The sequence below is a fragment of the Aplidium turbinatum genome, chromosome 16, assembly GCF_918807975.1.
Source record: "Aplidium turbinatum chromosome 16, kaAplTurb1.1, whole genome shotgun sequence".
NCBI classification, from domain to species: domain Eukaryota; kingdom Metazoa; phylum Chordata; class Ascidiacea; order Aplousobranchia; family Polyclinidae; genus Aplidium; species Aplidium turbinatum.
The window spans coordinates 10,103,500-10,119,611 of NC_137487.1; the positions used below are offsets into that span (position 1 = coordinate 10,103,500).

At 36.7% G+C, this 16,112-nt stretch overlaps 1 protein-coding gene across 3 annotated transcripts in view; it reads left to right on the forward strand.

Moving 5' to 3' along the window:
- The window catches only part of LOC145785055 (glutamate receptor-interacting protein 2-like), a 28,000-nt gene continuing 11,888 nt past the window's right edge, over positions 1-16,112 (forward strand). For all 3 annotated transcript variants that reach the window (XM_082596758.1, XM_082596760.1, XM_082596759.1), the window contains exons 1-7: positions 1-127; positions 10,073-10,141; positions 10,503-10,638; positions 10,795-10,940; positions 11,216-11,375; positions 11,912-12,057; positions 12,754-12,901. In XM_082596758.1, coding sequence (XP_082452884.1) covers positions 82-127; positions 10,073-10,141; positions 10,503-10,638; positions 10,795-10,940; positions 11,216-11,375; positions 11,912-12,057; positions 12,754-12,901 — 851 coding nt within the window. In that variant the 5' untranslated portion in view covers positions 1-81. The remainder of the gene's footprint in view (positions 128-10,072; positions 10,142-10,502; positions 10,639-10,794; positions 10,941-11,215; positions 11,376-11,911; positions 12,058-12,753; positions 12,902-16,112) is intronic.

Consider the following 16,112-nt stretch of genomic DNA (forward strand, 5'->3'; position numbering starts at 1 on the left):
ATTGCAATTTTAAGTTCTTCAATGAATTGTTTTAAGTTTAGTAGGTAGTTTATAAAATATTTTTTGTCTTAAATTATCAGAATGCCCTTTAAACGGCCAGCTTGTCTAGCTTCTCCAGAATATCAAGGTAAGTGGATAGGAATACTGTAGTTAAATTTTGTAAGAATGTTTATTTTCAGACTGAAAAAGCTCCTTTGCAGGCTTAATTCTGGCAGTTTTACATATTTATGCAGGCTTTGAACTACGGTACTGATACAGTGACTGAGAAATAGTGAAATTTCTATATGTTTCTGAATTATTTCATCTATTAGGTGACATCAAATGAAGAGCTGTCCTCAAAATGCATGGCTCAAGCCCGCACCCTGAGAGCCGAACCAGCATTGTTTGTTCTGTTTTTTTTTTTTGCTCTTAATCAATTGTGGGGTGCTTAATCAATTCAGCTATCTTGTTAAACTACTTCATTGGTATTATAAATATTGTTGCAGAATGGAGCATCATAGTAAATTTTACTATTTTGACTCTGTAGATACTTCCACTTTTAAACATCATTTTCACAGTAGACTACGTGATAGACAGTGCCATTTAAGTGTGAACACTTTTAAAATGTTCTGTTGTTGTCTGCTGTGGCTAAGAAAAATTTCAAAACTATGAATTGTCAACAACTTGCCAAGCACTCAGCACTTAGACTTTGCTTTTAACAAAGAACTTTTATTGATCAGAGTTGCCATGAATAATCCATATCTGCACATATTGCAATTTCTGCTTTTAGTTTATGTTGTTTGTAATTTCATTTTGATAACAAAAAAACTGCTGAACTGAAGAATTATTCACTTTTTTATTCTAGAATGTGGCTTAAGTTCATTCATTTTATTTTTCGTCATTAACTCGTCCAGAACGAAAAAGATAGTTCTAACTACAACAGTCGATATAGGCCTACCAGCACATTAATGAACGGGGAAAGGTGGCAAAACCTTGCAAGGTTTAAAACGTGCCTGAATAGTAAATCATGTAGCAGGCTATAGCTAAGTCTGTAGTTAGCACGGCCACAAAGAACAAACAGCAAAAACTAAAACAAAAACAAAGAGAAGCACACATGTAATAATAATTGACAGCCTAAGGAAAAGTGCTGTGGATTGAATTTGCCAGTTCCAATATTGATGTGGAATTGTGGATGAACAGTCATCATAATAATAATTGATGGAGCAAGAAAACCGGACATAAAAGAAACCCATCCTCATTCCTCAGGCAAAAGCCCATTTTGATATGGCCCAGGAGAACAAGGGGTTGAGCTCTTTCTATGGTCAGACTCAGACTGCACATCTCACAGTAGCCTATGACGATTGAGGTTCAAAATCACATGTTGTGTGTAATTCCAAACTGGAAGGGAATTGTTTGTTTTTATAGAAGAGCTCTGGCCAATGGTATAGGTTGTGGCAACGTCAAAGTAACTTTTGTGTTCTACAAAAAATCTAATTTGCTGATTTTCAACTTCTTCTGTCTTCTTCTTACATTAATTCAAGGTTTCTTGATATTTTGACACTTAAGAGGTCATCTGTGTTGTCAATCAAACAGAGTGGCAATTCTGTATATATATTTTTAAACTTGTATCTTGCAAATTTATTCATTTTGTCAGTATGTTTCTGTGTTATACCATTTTGCTGCTGAACAAACAGTTTTCTTTTGATGAAGTCAGTCATGTTGACTGACAAAACGTTGAAAATAAAGCTGTTTGCTATTTCCAACATCATGTTGTATCCTTGTTTGCAGTCACCAAAAGAACAAAGGCATTATTTTATGACTTAATGCCTGATGTCTTGTGCTTTTGTTTTAAATTTTTCTGCATAAACAATAGTTAAAAGCCAAAATAATTAGGCTATAGAATTCTTTTTTGATCATGGATGGTTTCTCATTTTGTTGCTTTATAGTTTTCCTATTTCAACACTGTGGCAGTGTTTTCTTAGTTTGTTGTATATTTATTTCGAAAAGGCAGTTTATCAGTAGAAAGCAGAATATGCAATATATATGCATTTTTTGTTTTTGTATATATATATCAAAAAAATAAAAAACTGATACAAATTGATTGATTACCATGTGTTTTAGAAGTCACTGTAATATAATAGTTTGGCTTTTTAATTGTTGGTACCGGTATTTAAAAAGCTGTTACAACTCAAACAAGGGTGCTACTACTGCTACAACTTGTTGACTTGGCTGATGTTCAATTCATGTAATTATTTTCAAACTTTTTTGGAAGATTTCATTAGTATATAAATTGCTAAGGTATCATTTAAATTCCTTCTGTATATATTGTTTGTTCAAATTTTTTGCTATAATAAATAACATAAAACTATGCGTTTTTGTGATGTGTATAACAGTTCACATCATTATTTACATTGTTAATTGGTATAATGAGTCAATCACTAGTAAGCTTTCACTATTGGCTCAGGTGTGTGCAGATTTGATGGGGACTGAAGTAAACACGTCTGAGCAGCCTTGATTGATACCATGTCACTTACCACTTGCCAAAGTCCCGGCTTGTACTATGTGACATATGATTGATTGCAGTTGTGCTTTCACTAAGATATTTCCACTCGCTGACAACTTTTTTCTCAACTCTTGTCTCGTGCTTCTTCTGCTAACTGACATGCACCAACCATGATGACCTTGTCTAGAACGGTTCACCCGTATCGGTTTAGAATGACAAAATTATTAGCTGAGTTTCGTATTCGGGGTCAGCTGCGCGTTTTCTGGAATACCAAACATGGCAAACTGGCATATTCAAGCAGCGTGTTATCTCTCCATCAAGTTATGTTCCCACGTCGCCTGTCACGAAATATTGTCGAGATTTTTGCTCAATATAATCCTCTTATGATAAAGCGCCAGTGAGTAGTGGTCATTGAAAAAAATCGTCATCTTTATTCACAGTTTCAATATGCGTACGTTATAAGCCGTAACGTCATTGCGCAGCAATCACTTGACTTCTACATAAGTGTCGATAGCCATGGTACTTACTAAATTTATGATCAGTTGTAATATTTAGCTACAGACACATGACAAGAGTATTTTTCATTTCAATTGGCTGTGAATTAAACAATTCTACTTATGAGAAGGAGAGAATCATTCACGTCGGCTATTTTGTTCGCCATTAACTGTTTGCGACGATATCGATTGGCCAGTCACAACTAAATTAGAACGTAGCTGTTTAAAAGCTCACATGGTAGCCCATACATTAGAGTTTAAATCTTTGAAAATGCATAAAGTTATGCAGCAGGAATTGAGCTTGGTTCATGTATCAGATATGCGCGACAAATACATTTGATAGTAATTTTAATCAATTTTATGTGAATTTTTTTTTCCTTCAAGTTGCTGACTTTGGGATAAGGTCCTTGCGACAGTGCATGATGGGCTGATGGCGGATGCTAGAGATAACCATTGCTTTAATCAACTCTTCGTGATGATAAATGGTTTGTTGATATTGATCCAGAATGTTTGTAATTTTCGATTTGCGCGCAAATTCTGTGCAGGTGCACCGTTCAATCTTATCCTAAGCAGCAAATTAGACTTTTTTTACATTTATTCATCGTCTGCAGACGGTGGATCAATGTATAATAGTTTGACTTGCAGGCTGGTTAGGCGTCAGCTAACACATGACATATGCGTTTCAAACACTTTTTTAACGTCTTCAAAATGTTCGATAATGAAAATTTTTAAAACTGTCACTTGGACTTGACCTTCAAGAAAGATAAAAAGGCTGTGGTTGCAATCAAACACTTATGATTGAACTATAATTACAACGCATCCTCAGCCCACCCACAGCACAGACGCTCGCAATCCTGATGTGCATTCTGTAATTAATCAATCAGCTGGGAAGCTCATGAGAGATTTGAAATCGAAAAAATGTGCTCCGAACATTGCGGCTGCATAATCCGGCTCAATTTCTAATAGTTCGCATTTGCAGTCGTGTGTGATCGTGTCTGTTGTTCAGCCGGCAGCTTTGCAAGCTTGAGCTCAAAACTGATAATTAGCAATAGTCTGTATTGCTATCAGTTGAATCTGCAAAGAAACTGTTACAGTTGAAGGTGTTATGTAAACTGTCAATATCAGGTTTCAGAAGTTCAAGTTAAACAGATCTATCTGTATTTGTGTCAGTGCTTCGGCGGTTAAAATAAAGCTTCCCAAGCAACGAACTCAATTCATAGTTGATTCTTTTTAGCATGGATGGTTCAAATGCTAGAAGGTTTACTTGCAACAGTATTTCAGGACCAACCAGTCATCAGAAGTGCTGCATTTAATTGTCTCTGCAAAAAGAAAACTCAGATTGGTTAGGTCATAGTTACGCAACCGTGTGTACAATACCGAGTGAAATTTTTTTCAGGTTGTTGATTTTATTTCCAGCTTGTCGTAGTTTCTTTCTTACGAGTTATGTTTTATGACTAGATTAATAGAAACCCTATTCTGTTGTCTCAAGAATCAGCAAAATTGTTCTGCAATTGTAAAACAACAAAAGGGCATTACTCTTCCTGCTAGTTTCAAGTTGAGTTTAGCATGGGAAATAACCAAGGAAGTGAAAATGCTTATGACTATCACACAAGAAACATCTCTTCCCAAAAAAAATCTTCTAGCTTGAAATCCCGTTTCAATTCGCTCAAATCTAGTTCATTGAAACGATCAAATACTCTTCGACCGAAAGATCACCCTTCTGGCGGGTTTGGTTTACAAGGAAAGACATGGCATAGTGATTGTTCTCTTAACAACTACGAAGGTAAAGGAACATAAATTGGTGTTCTGCAAAAGTTTGTTGGTTGGTTTTGATTTTTTAAATCTATTTGTTCTTGATAAAAGAAAATTCTCATTTTATGTTGTTGCTTTGTGCAATTTAATCATTTGTGTCAAAAATTACAATTTTTACTTTTTAGTTCTATGGCGTCGTGTCATATTTACATGTAAATCTTTTAATCAGCTTCTGAAGTGCAAGCGTAAATCCAGCTAGCGAAAGTGCTGTTGAAGTTTCTTGAAAGAAATGTGAATTTTTGTATCATAAAATGGGATTTGGTTTTAACTTTCAAATCTCGTTCTTTGTACATACTTGAAGTGCATTAAATGAACGGGTTGATAAGACACAGATGCGCATTATGTAAGCAGCTAGACTGTTTCCTCAAAAATAAAATGAAAAGCTTTCATCAACAGAGGTTTTACGATGATGTAACAACATGATGGAATGCAAGGAAAAGACGCGATGTTGTCTGAATGATAAGCCCGGCTATGGTGTTTATCATCTTGTAATGCCTTTTTACCAAGGCGTGCCCGATTGGTATGTTCAGAGTGGATTTTCAAACCGCCATAATTTTCTGAAATGAGGATGCTCTTCTTCTATAATAAATTTTCAGAAAAGAGCCGAACTGTTTTTCTAAATATACCGCTTTGTCACCCGAGTGTTGAGAGCCTTGGAACGGCAATCGAAAGAGCGCCGGTTCGACACCGCTCAAGAGCATGCGGCTGTGTCTCTGGCAGGACACTTAAAGGCATGCCTGAAGGTGGATACGAAGATTGGCTTCCTTGCCTTCCCGTCCACTTAATCTAAATCTTCAACCACCAGGTGTAAGCCTGGATACGACAAAAAAAAAAAAACTAGCTGACCACTTCCCGATTGACATTTATAACGCGAATAGCTTGTTGTACATCTAACATGGGAAGTAATCCGGCCTTCATTGATTTCCTCTTGCCAAACGATATCTTATGATACCGTATTTATATAATCCAGGCCTATGCTGTACTTTTGCTTGTTGACATAGCATGACAGATAAATTGTATCTGGATACCTTTCAGAGTCATCTATAATGATACATCCAAACTCAGTAAACTAGCGGTCAGTTTTTGTAAAATGGTGGAGTTAGTGATAGCAAAAAGTGTGCAGCGCGAGCTGAAGTTGAGGAAACATAAAAATTGATGCCTTTTTTTAGCTGGATCCGATTTTCCGACATATCGTAGTGTTTGCTGAGTTTTTTAGTGTTATTAATTGGCCATGCGTATTCCTGTGAGAAAAGACCTTTGGTTTTAACATTTCCAATGTGAGTCAGCTTAATTCTAGATTTCCTTTGAAATATTGGCCCGAACACAGTGTCTGTGTTGTACGGAAAACTTTCTCCGCCTAGTTTATGTTTAAGAAATTATTGTGTCTTTTGTTTCCATGCGATTGACAGCTTCTGGTTTTCTCTATTAGTTGCCACACATCCTAATGAAAGAGACACGATATCTTCTATCACATACGTCAGCGGCTGCAATTGCATTAAATATTTTTAATTGCTTTTAGATTGCATCTTTCCTACAACATCAAACGAAACACATTTAACAAGTAATTTCTAAGCACAACGTAAAACTTTTTCGTTTTCTGAAATGGTTTGTTCAGCAAAAAATAAAAACAGTCTCAAATTGGTAATTTCTTTTGAAACCACCAGGTAGTAGGCTACAGTCCATAGACCGTCTAAAATCAAATGATTAACAGTCTGCCTGTGATCAATATTTATGCGCGACAAATCGAATTGAAAACCAAAGCGTTTTGTAACAACAAAAATTATGCTCCCATGTTGACTGTGTCCAAATTCAAATTACAGCATTCGCGTTATGTAGTTTACACTTTCGATATACAATACATGCATCCATGGCCATGATGCATCGTAGTCTTCACATTTAACACCAAAAGTAACTAAAATTTCTTGTTATTTTGAAATATCTCGTTTCTGAGGTGGTATGAGTTATTAGTCTGTCGAATTTAATGATTAGATCTAGGGCATGGTAGCGTAAGGTCTTCGCCGAGTGATTGCAGAACAGATATATATTCTAATAAAAAAAAAACTGGTCGCCATCTTTACGGATATTTAGCTCAATATTGCTTAATTTCTGCAATTGAATCTCAACAAAACTATACAGTATACACGTGTCCTAATAAGGGACATCATTGGGTAATTGGGTATCGTACATCTTAAGCGCCATAATTTGAGATGTGGTGTTTTTCCTATATTGCGACATGGTGAAAAGCTTGAAATCTACGATATAAATACCCAGGACAATCGTCGACCGTTCTAAAGTAATCAAAATTAATTTAAAGGAGTTTTTGTACTAAAAATATGTGGTGATAAAAGCTGTGTTCGTTGGCCATGATGTTGAAAAATATAGTTTCTTTCAGAGTAGTCTTGATTTATTTGCAAGCATTTTATTATTGCATTGCTCTCCTTGACTTATGTTGTCCTCTTTTTGCCTGAGACTATACTCAATCAACCTTCAGGTTTATTAAAATATTGTCAATGCCACTTATTTTTCGTCAAATTTAATGAGTTTTTTAATCTACTTCAATTGGCTGGGATCAATGCCATGTCGAAGTAATCCCATGGATATCTATCGTAAGCCAACCTGTGCAAGAACTGTATCGGCTTTGTCAGGTGACGTCACAGTTCAGCTGTATCTTGAAACTAATCTCATAATTCATCGCCTTTTTGATCAAGCAAATACTTTAATGTCTGCAGAAGTGTTATAGCTCGTTCTTCAACCTTGCTTGCCAAATTTCCAAATGCGATGTTTCGATGATCTTCTATGACCGTGCTCATTACCAGCGATACTTCGTCTTTGATGAATAAACAAAGTTCATGGCAATGAGCAAAGGAATGTGTTGGCTTCAGACTGGAAATTATGAAAATTCTCCACCTGCCTATCCTTCAAAAATGTGACTTTTTTCGGCTGATGCTCTGGCTAAATTTGTTGTCGTCGGTTTCCGTAACTAGACATAAGCCGAGCGCAGTCGCTTGCATGAGTAAGCGACTTGCTTTTGAAGACCACTTGGTTATCTTTACAGCATTCCAACGCTGTTGAACGTTGAATCCAAGCAAAAACTGCAAAAGCAAACTGCTTATCGGGTTCATTTTTAGACGACATAGTTTCTGTGTAGAGATTATTGCGCGGATGTTGTGGGCTACTTGTTTGTTGTTGGTATTATCAGCGTCTTTTCCAAACTACTTAGCATTCTCATCTAATAAAACGAATCGTGTTATTTCTTCTATGAGCTGTATACAATTGAAAGTCTACCGTTACCGAATTGTCTTCACAACTTAACTTATGAGAGTAAAAAAAATTGTCCAGGTTTCGAATGAGTAATACGAATTTGGCAACTTGCCGGGTCAGTTGAGGTTACATGATTGCAGTGTATCAATTTTTTGTCAGATGGCTGATTCTTTTCCATGTTGTTGCTCACTAAGCTTGTGATGAAGCGAAAGGAGCCAGTGTTTTGACCTCTCTACGTCATTGTGCTCGCTATGCGCGCTTCAGTGGTGCAGGATATCCACTTTATCTTGTTCGCACGCTCAAGTTATTGGAAATATTGTAGTTTAACTGACCTGAACCTTTGTACAGTATGTCACATTGTAATGCCAATGGCATATTGTTGTCACTGGTGTAGCGCAGAAACCGCAATATTGTTCATCCTTATGAGATTACACTGATATTGTAGCTAAGAGGTGCTAGAACTGGTCTTTTCCATGAATGCATTCCACGTGCTTAAGGGCCGATAAAATGCAATATTTTTTGTTTAAAATAGTATGTAGGACGTAGGTAAAGGTGATAAGATGCGCGATAATATTCCTCGGTTATGCGAACGAGTCATGAAATATTGATATGAATAACTGCTTCACTGTTGCGATAATTTATGACTGGCCCACGTGAATTCAGTCGAAGGTGAATATTAGACTTTCAATAGTTGTAGAATCGTTTTGGCTTTCCTGTACGAAACATTTTCACCTTACTCTTTACGATTAAAGTAACTCTTGTTGTTTGCAGTATTTGTGTACAAATATGTTAACTTTAAATGCTCTGTTACACTTATTTATAACTATGAAATGCTAAACCTTTGAATTTTTCTAAAAAAATATTTACTCTTTATTAGCCAGCAAAAGTTCATCATTTTTGCCTCGTTTCAACATCACCAGACGAAATAACAACTTTTGGTTGCTGGACTGAGTGTTGCCATTGCAACTTTGTCCTTTCGGTTGACGTTGATATGTCCCTCACCCGGCATAAGTTGACGTAATGCGTTTTGCTTCCGCGTTTTGGCTCGAAACTTCGTTGTGTTTAGCTCAATTATAATGATCAGATAAACGCGTAAATGGCGGTTAGGACGGGTTTTTCGCTCTTTTTGCGCAACAAATTGTTGATCTGATGTCAAATTTTGGGCTAGGTGCCAGGTGAAAGCAGGCGCGACGGCCTAGCTCAACTATGCGGCTTTCAACCTCAGTTGATGCTGCTAGCCATAGAACAACGATCTATTTTATCATTTTGTGCCTATGTCAGTATGCAGTGAGCATTGTTGTCGCCTCAGCCATACGCATTCCAGTCTTCAGCTCCATGTTTTCTCATACAATTGCATTTACTTAAAGAATAAATTTGATCATAAATTTTGCTTTTCAACTTTAGTTCAACACTCCGTAACTAGCAGAGGTCAGTTAATTAAGTTAGCAGAGGCGTGGTAAGGTGGAATCAGTGCATGTAGCAATGGCGTCGATGTTGTGTGCTGGAAAACGAAAAGACCCTAAGCATGACAGTTCAAGTTACGAGTTTCAAGGTTGTCATGGTGAGGAAGGATGATGTGATATTGATGCAAAGAAAATATACAAATATCACTTTGCTGCTGTCTTTTTTGTTTATACCGTACTGTCACAAGCCAATGGTTGGCGTTTTGTAGCGTTTGCAACTATTTCAAAACGTTTATTTTCGGTGTTGTCTTTGAACCTAACCGCCAGCAGTTTCTTAAAGAATAGACTCGCTTTGGACATTACGTCACATAAATCAAGGCATGCGTAGTTCAGTATACTGTTTCCACTCCGTAGCATTGCTGAAGTCACTAAGGGAAATGAACTCATTTGCAGGCGTTAATTTTGTATGCTCTTTGAACGGAATAAGCAAAGTCATTTATCAAAACGATCTTTCTATACCAGTGGTGCCCAAGCCGGGTGCTCTTAGCTTTTGCATGCACTATGAGGTCTATTAACATTCTGTAAGTTGTTTTAATTATCTGTCAAATATTTCTTTTCAGGGCGACGACATGGGCCGGTGGTGGAGGACGATTTGCAGTTGGTGCCTGCGAGAGTCGAAGAAATACCCGGTACAATTGATTACTTAATCATGTCTTTATGTTAGGGAAACGATACTGTCTATCGATGCACGATGTACCATGGGGAATTGTGTCGCTCGGTTAAGAAAATGAAAGTATAAATCTCTTTCATTAAAGTGCTTTGTATTGCACAAAGTGCTTGCTGTATCAGTCCGTGATTACTATTGTTTGAATTCCAGAAAGTTGTTTTTTAACTTTTGGATAATCAAGATTTTTATAGTTTGATCCCCGATTTGGCAGTGTTTTGACCAGAAATGCTATCGCCTTGTTTCAACCAGCACAAAAAGAACTTTTATTTTTATTTTTCTATGTTATTTTCGTTGATTGATATTTTAACTTGCTTTCAAATCAGAGGAAGAGAAGGGCACTTGCATTGTCAACCTGATGAAGGTGGATGGATGTGTGATGGGGCTCACTATATCAGGAGGAGCAGATAAAGAAGGAAGGCCTCGGGTTTCGAATTTAAGAAGCACCGGTATTGCTGCAAAGTAAGTCAATAATAATAATTAATCACGCCTTATATAGAGAATAGTGATACCGATCACTTGTGTATAAAATGGCTACATTGTCTTGGCGTTCATCAAGGGCACATAGTGAGTCCATTGATTTACTTCTTTATGAGATAGCGCGCTTCTGTTCAACAGGAGTGACCAATTGCAAGTTGGGGACTTTATTACTGCAGTGAATGGTATCAGAACCTCAAAGCTGAAGCATGGTGAAATTATCAGTTTGTTGAAAAACATCGACGAAAAAGTTAGCTTGGAAATCGAATATCATCTTCCTCCCACAAGTACGTACACCTCATCTATTTTTTAATAATTCTTCTGAAAGGAATACGTAAAAACCTATTGTCTTCTCTTTCTCACTTGTATCTGTAGTAATTTAGTTGTTCCAACTTTACTTACATCATGGCTACTAGTATGGTCATTTGGTCATGCTTACATATAAGTTCTTTAAAGCACATTTTTGAAACAAATTGTGCAACACATCGTCCTTTTTCCAACAAACTTGTGGTATCTTGCTTTGAATTTTGCTTTTTCACTCACTTTTACGGTTTTATTTCAGCTGTTCAAACGTCGATTATCATTCAAAAAGCTACAGATATATCCTTAAATAAAGAGGCCGGGTCTTTTGGCTTTGTGTTAAGAGGTGGGGGCCACGAGCAACACTCCAAATCAAGGCCTTTAGTCGTCACCCACGTTAGAAGTGGTTCTCCGGCCGACAGGTTTGTCTGAGCTGTTGTTTTGTGGCGTGTTAATCTGCGTTTTGCTGCTTGGCTGGCGCACTGTCTGAATGAAGTGAAAATGGTTCAGTTTGTCAGACCACTGATTGTCACAATGCACCTACTCGGCTTCTTAGTTGAAGGCTAACATCCAATCACCCATTCGTTATAATTTGTGGCACCAAACAACGTTTCCTGGTGTACGGTAATATGATAATTGATAAATACTAGTGTGTTCTATTGCCCTGTTTCTCGATGTTACTATGAATTACCGTACATCGTGAGCTGACGAAAAGATAGCTACAATCTCAATTACGATTGTCATAGTTTAATTTTGCTTGCTTTTCATGTTTTCTTGTAATTCATTCTTTACTACGACCATGCTAGACTGTTATTTACTTTTGGCTCTAAACCGTCTGTTTAGCTGTTGGAAATTTTCCATTACTAGAAACAACGCTTATTACTACATGAAACCAACGTTTGTTTGCGTTCATTTGACGTCTTTGCAACCTTGATGTAACAAGAAGTGTTTTTTTCAGGGAAGGCAGCTTGAAAACAGGAGACCGTATTTTAGCGGTGGGCGGCACACAGATAAAATCTTTTTGTCTGGAACAAGCCACCAGCACGATCATGCAATGCGACCAAGATGCTATATTTACAATAGAGTATGATGTTTCTGTTATGGGTAAGTGGATGGTATCGTTTTTAGCTTGTTTTTTTTTTTTTTTTTACAACTTCTAGACAATTGTAGTACTTTGCGTTTTTTTTTTGCTATTTTTTTTTGTATAGCGCCTGGAAGCTTTTTATGATGGCTGTGACGCTATATAAATGATGGTATTATTGTTCTAGTTACTATTTATTATATATTTCGTTCAATGTTACCGTTTTTACATTGTTTTAATATCACTTTAGAGCAGTGGTTTTCAACCTTTTTGGTGAAACGGAACCCAATAAAACATTCCAAAAGCTCGAGGAACCCCTGTTCAATAATTTAATTGCCTTATGCAAAAAGCATCATTTGATTAATAAAATTAAATTAAAATACTCCTTGAAGCGAAGAAAACATATCGACGAAATTTGGCGGGAAAGCAGAAAGTTAAAGGTAATCGCACCACAAGAAAACAACGAAAATTCGGATCGCAGCGAACGTGTTAAAGTGTAGCAAATTTATTAATAGTGGCAAACCTAATCAATATTTGATTATATTAAACAATATGCATATAATAATAAAATAGACTCTCGGATTTGAATGTAAACTTGCGGAACCCTGGTTGAAACCACTGCTCTAGACCTACAAGTGGCAGTTTGCTAAACGAGAAAATGACAAATGTACGAAATTTTTGTGCCCTGCTGCTTGTTAGCCTGGGTTTGTGGCTTTCAGACGCGGTCGCCAACGCATCTGGTCCATTGCGGGTGGAAGTTTTAAAGACGCCTGGCACTGAACTTGGGATTACATTGACAAAGTCGACACATCGAAAGAAGTCCGTACTTTGCATCGATCGAGTCAAGCCAGCAAGCATAGCTGACCGGTAGGATAATGTTTAAGAACAGTATTTGAACATTTCAAATGAACCTTTTTTTAATTTAAGGCAAAATTATTCAACTTATTTTTCAGCTTGACAACATCGGTGATTTTCTTTACTATAAAGGTAGCGGTTCATTCATCGAAGATGTATTGTTCCAGCGCTTTTTAAATCAAACAATTTACTTTAATATTTAAGCGAAACTGTGAGATATGCAACCGATGCCTGTTCATCAAAGCTGAGTGATTAGCAGAAATAAAATTCAATGCCGGATTGAAAAAACTTTTTAATTGACCCGACGGGGTATCGAACCCACCTCTACAACTCAAGAGATGATGAGCACTATCCAGTTCACCACGTCACTGTTGCAGTACAAACCATCAGCGCTGGTTCTTAAATTAATATCTGGCATTGTCAGTGCTCTTTATCTCCGCAGTATTTTGTTATTTGTGAACAAACTGTTCATTTTAGAGGAAATTGGTTTTACTCACCACGGTTTTACTGTTCTGACTTTTTCTTTTCATATTATGTGTGGAAGTCTACCAGCTTAATTTCCAAGCTAGTGTAAGGTACCATTTTTACGTCGTTTCTACCTCGCCAAACATGTTTACCTTTGCTGGCTGTATTTAGTTTGACCATTGCTGCCATAACTTTAGTTCAAAGGTTGAGTTTCATAAATGATACCGTAGATATGTACTGATGAGTACTCAGCCTTGTGCTGATGGCCAGGAAGAACGCTCCCTTCTTTACATAGACGAGCATATATACGGGTTTTCACACGATTTCATAGTTACCACTGCAAATAAGCACACAGCTAAACAGGAAAAATCATACTTTTTAAGACTGCAAAAAGGTTTTAGGAAGAAGCACTATCTGGCAACCCTGAAATAATATTCATAAACGTAGAGTTCACATCGGAGGCATTCCATTATAATTCAACAAATTTTAGAAAGAAATGTAACCACTAGGTTTCAAAAGGTGTTGGTTTTGATATATTTTGTTGTTTTCAAAATTTAAACTTGAACAAAAAAAAAAATTTGAAAATCGGAGAAGTGGTTTTTGAGATATCGCGTTTTGAAATTTTGTTGCTGTCACTAGGTGGCGCTGTTGATGTTCCCAATGTTTTTTGATTTTAGGGTTATATTTGGGGTAGAAAGTTAATTAAAGTGTCTATTCCACCATTTTTCATAATGCAGAATTCAAAAATGGTCTCAATTTTAGTCTAAAAGTATTAGCTAAGGAGTTATGGGACATTTTAAAAAATTTGGGAGACCAAATGCCAACCCTCAAACTGTCATGTGGGCAACGAGATAACCCTGAAAAAAATTCTGTTCTTGAAAGTTTCTTGCATATACTTCATGATAGTATAATATTTTTTTATGAGACTTTTGTCCTTTTTGCACAATGCAATCTTATATCAAAGACCTATTAATGCAATATTTGAATGATGCTTGCTTATCAAGAAAATGAATTATGAAAATTACCTCTAACTACTCTATATACGTTCTTTTATAACAACTATCAAACATACAGTATGCTAAATTATAAGTTCCAAGTATTGTACTGCGTTTGTAGATTAAACATTACTATCAACACTTGCCACTTGAACATTTGCCACAAATCAGTTTCTTTGCATGCTTGCTTATGATGTCACAATAATAAATTACAGATTTCCCCAAAAAACTTTTTTTTATTGTGAAAATTGCCCAGGAAAACAAAATTTGACTGCAATTTTGAAACAAGGGCTGGTTTTCCTGAGCAATTTTCACAATGAAAAAAGTTTTTTGGGAAAATCCGTAAGTTGTTATTGTGACATCATAAGCACGCATCATTCAAATATTGCATTAATAGATCATATAACTTCTCATGCAAGTCTTTGATAAAAGGTTGCATTGTGCAAAAAGGATAAAAGTCTCATAATAAACAGTATATTATCATGAAGTATACGCAAGAAACTTTAAAGAACAAAAAAAAATTTTGGGATATCTTGTTACCCACATGGAAATTTGGGGGTTGGCATTTGGTCCCCCAAATTTTTTTAAATGCCACACAACTCCTTAGCTAATTCTTGTAGACAAAAATTGACATCATTTTTGAATTCTGCATCATGAAAAATGGTGGAATAGACACTTCAACCGACTTTCTACTTCAAATATAACCCTAAAATCAAAAAACATTGGGAACATCAACAGCGCCACCTAGTGACAGCCACAAAACTTCAGAACGCGATATCTCGAAAACCGCTTGTCCGATTTTCAAAATTTTTTTTTTGCTGAGATGCATTTTTCACATACTATGACATATGCTTTAGTCATCAAAATTGAAGACTTAGTGGTTATTTGGATTTGTTGAATTATAATGGAATGCCTCATCGGTGTGGTGCGATGAGCGATAATGAGGTTCGCTTGCAACTACCAAGCGGCCAATGATCGACACGAGCTTGAAAGGAAAGAGAGCTTTGATCTTTTCGGTTTGCTTGACTCATGCTTGTATGAGGGTGACGTCACAGGTTTGCGTTGTTCTATCAGGAAGGTTTAACCTAGTTTACAAATCAGTTTTGTGTTACATTGATCCAACATCTGCAGGCGTTGAATTAATGCAATTTTATGGCTGGCCCTGTTATCAATCTTGTTCTTGTTACACTTTGTGCGAAAACAATCCATTCCTGTCTTGCTAGGCGTCTGTTGACGGTGAATAGCATGGAAAATATAATTTCTCAGGCCACAAATCAGTTTTTTTTTACATCGGTTCAACGTCTGCACACCGGTATGCTGACTTGGTTGGTTAAATTGAAACTTCTTTTTTGCCGTTTGCCAATTATAGCCAATCACCGTTCTGATAAAACTGGCATCTGTTACAGATAACGTGTTTCTTTTGGCTTGGTTTATTTTGACAACCACTTCACTGCTTGTGCATTCCTGTCGGGGTTTTTATTTGTCGTCTAAACACTTCTGTTCCACTAAGAAACCTAACCAGCCGTGTTTTCGGGTGACATTTCCTTGTCTGGAGCAGCTTATCTTCGCCCCTATTTTCCCAATCAGCAAAAGTTATGCGTTTTCACTTTTCGATGTCCCTAGACGTTAAAACGATGTAAAACCTGTAACTTTTGGTCGGGTCTGTGATCCATTCGCATTGTGTTGTTTTGGCATCGTACCAAGAAAGATCAGTAATCTATCAAATTGCGCGATTTTGTCGTCTGCACGACGTGTACTTGTGC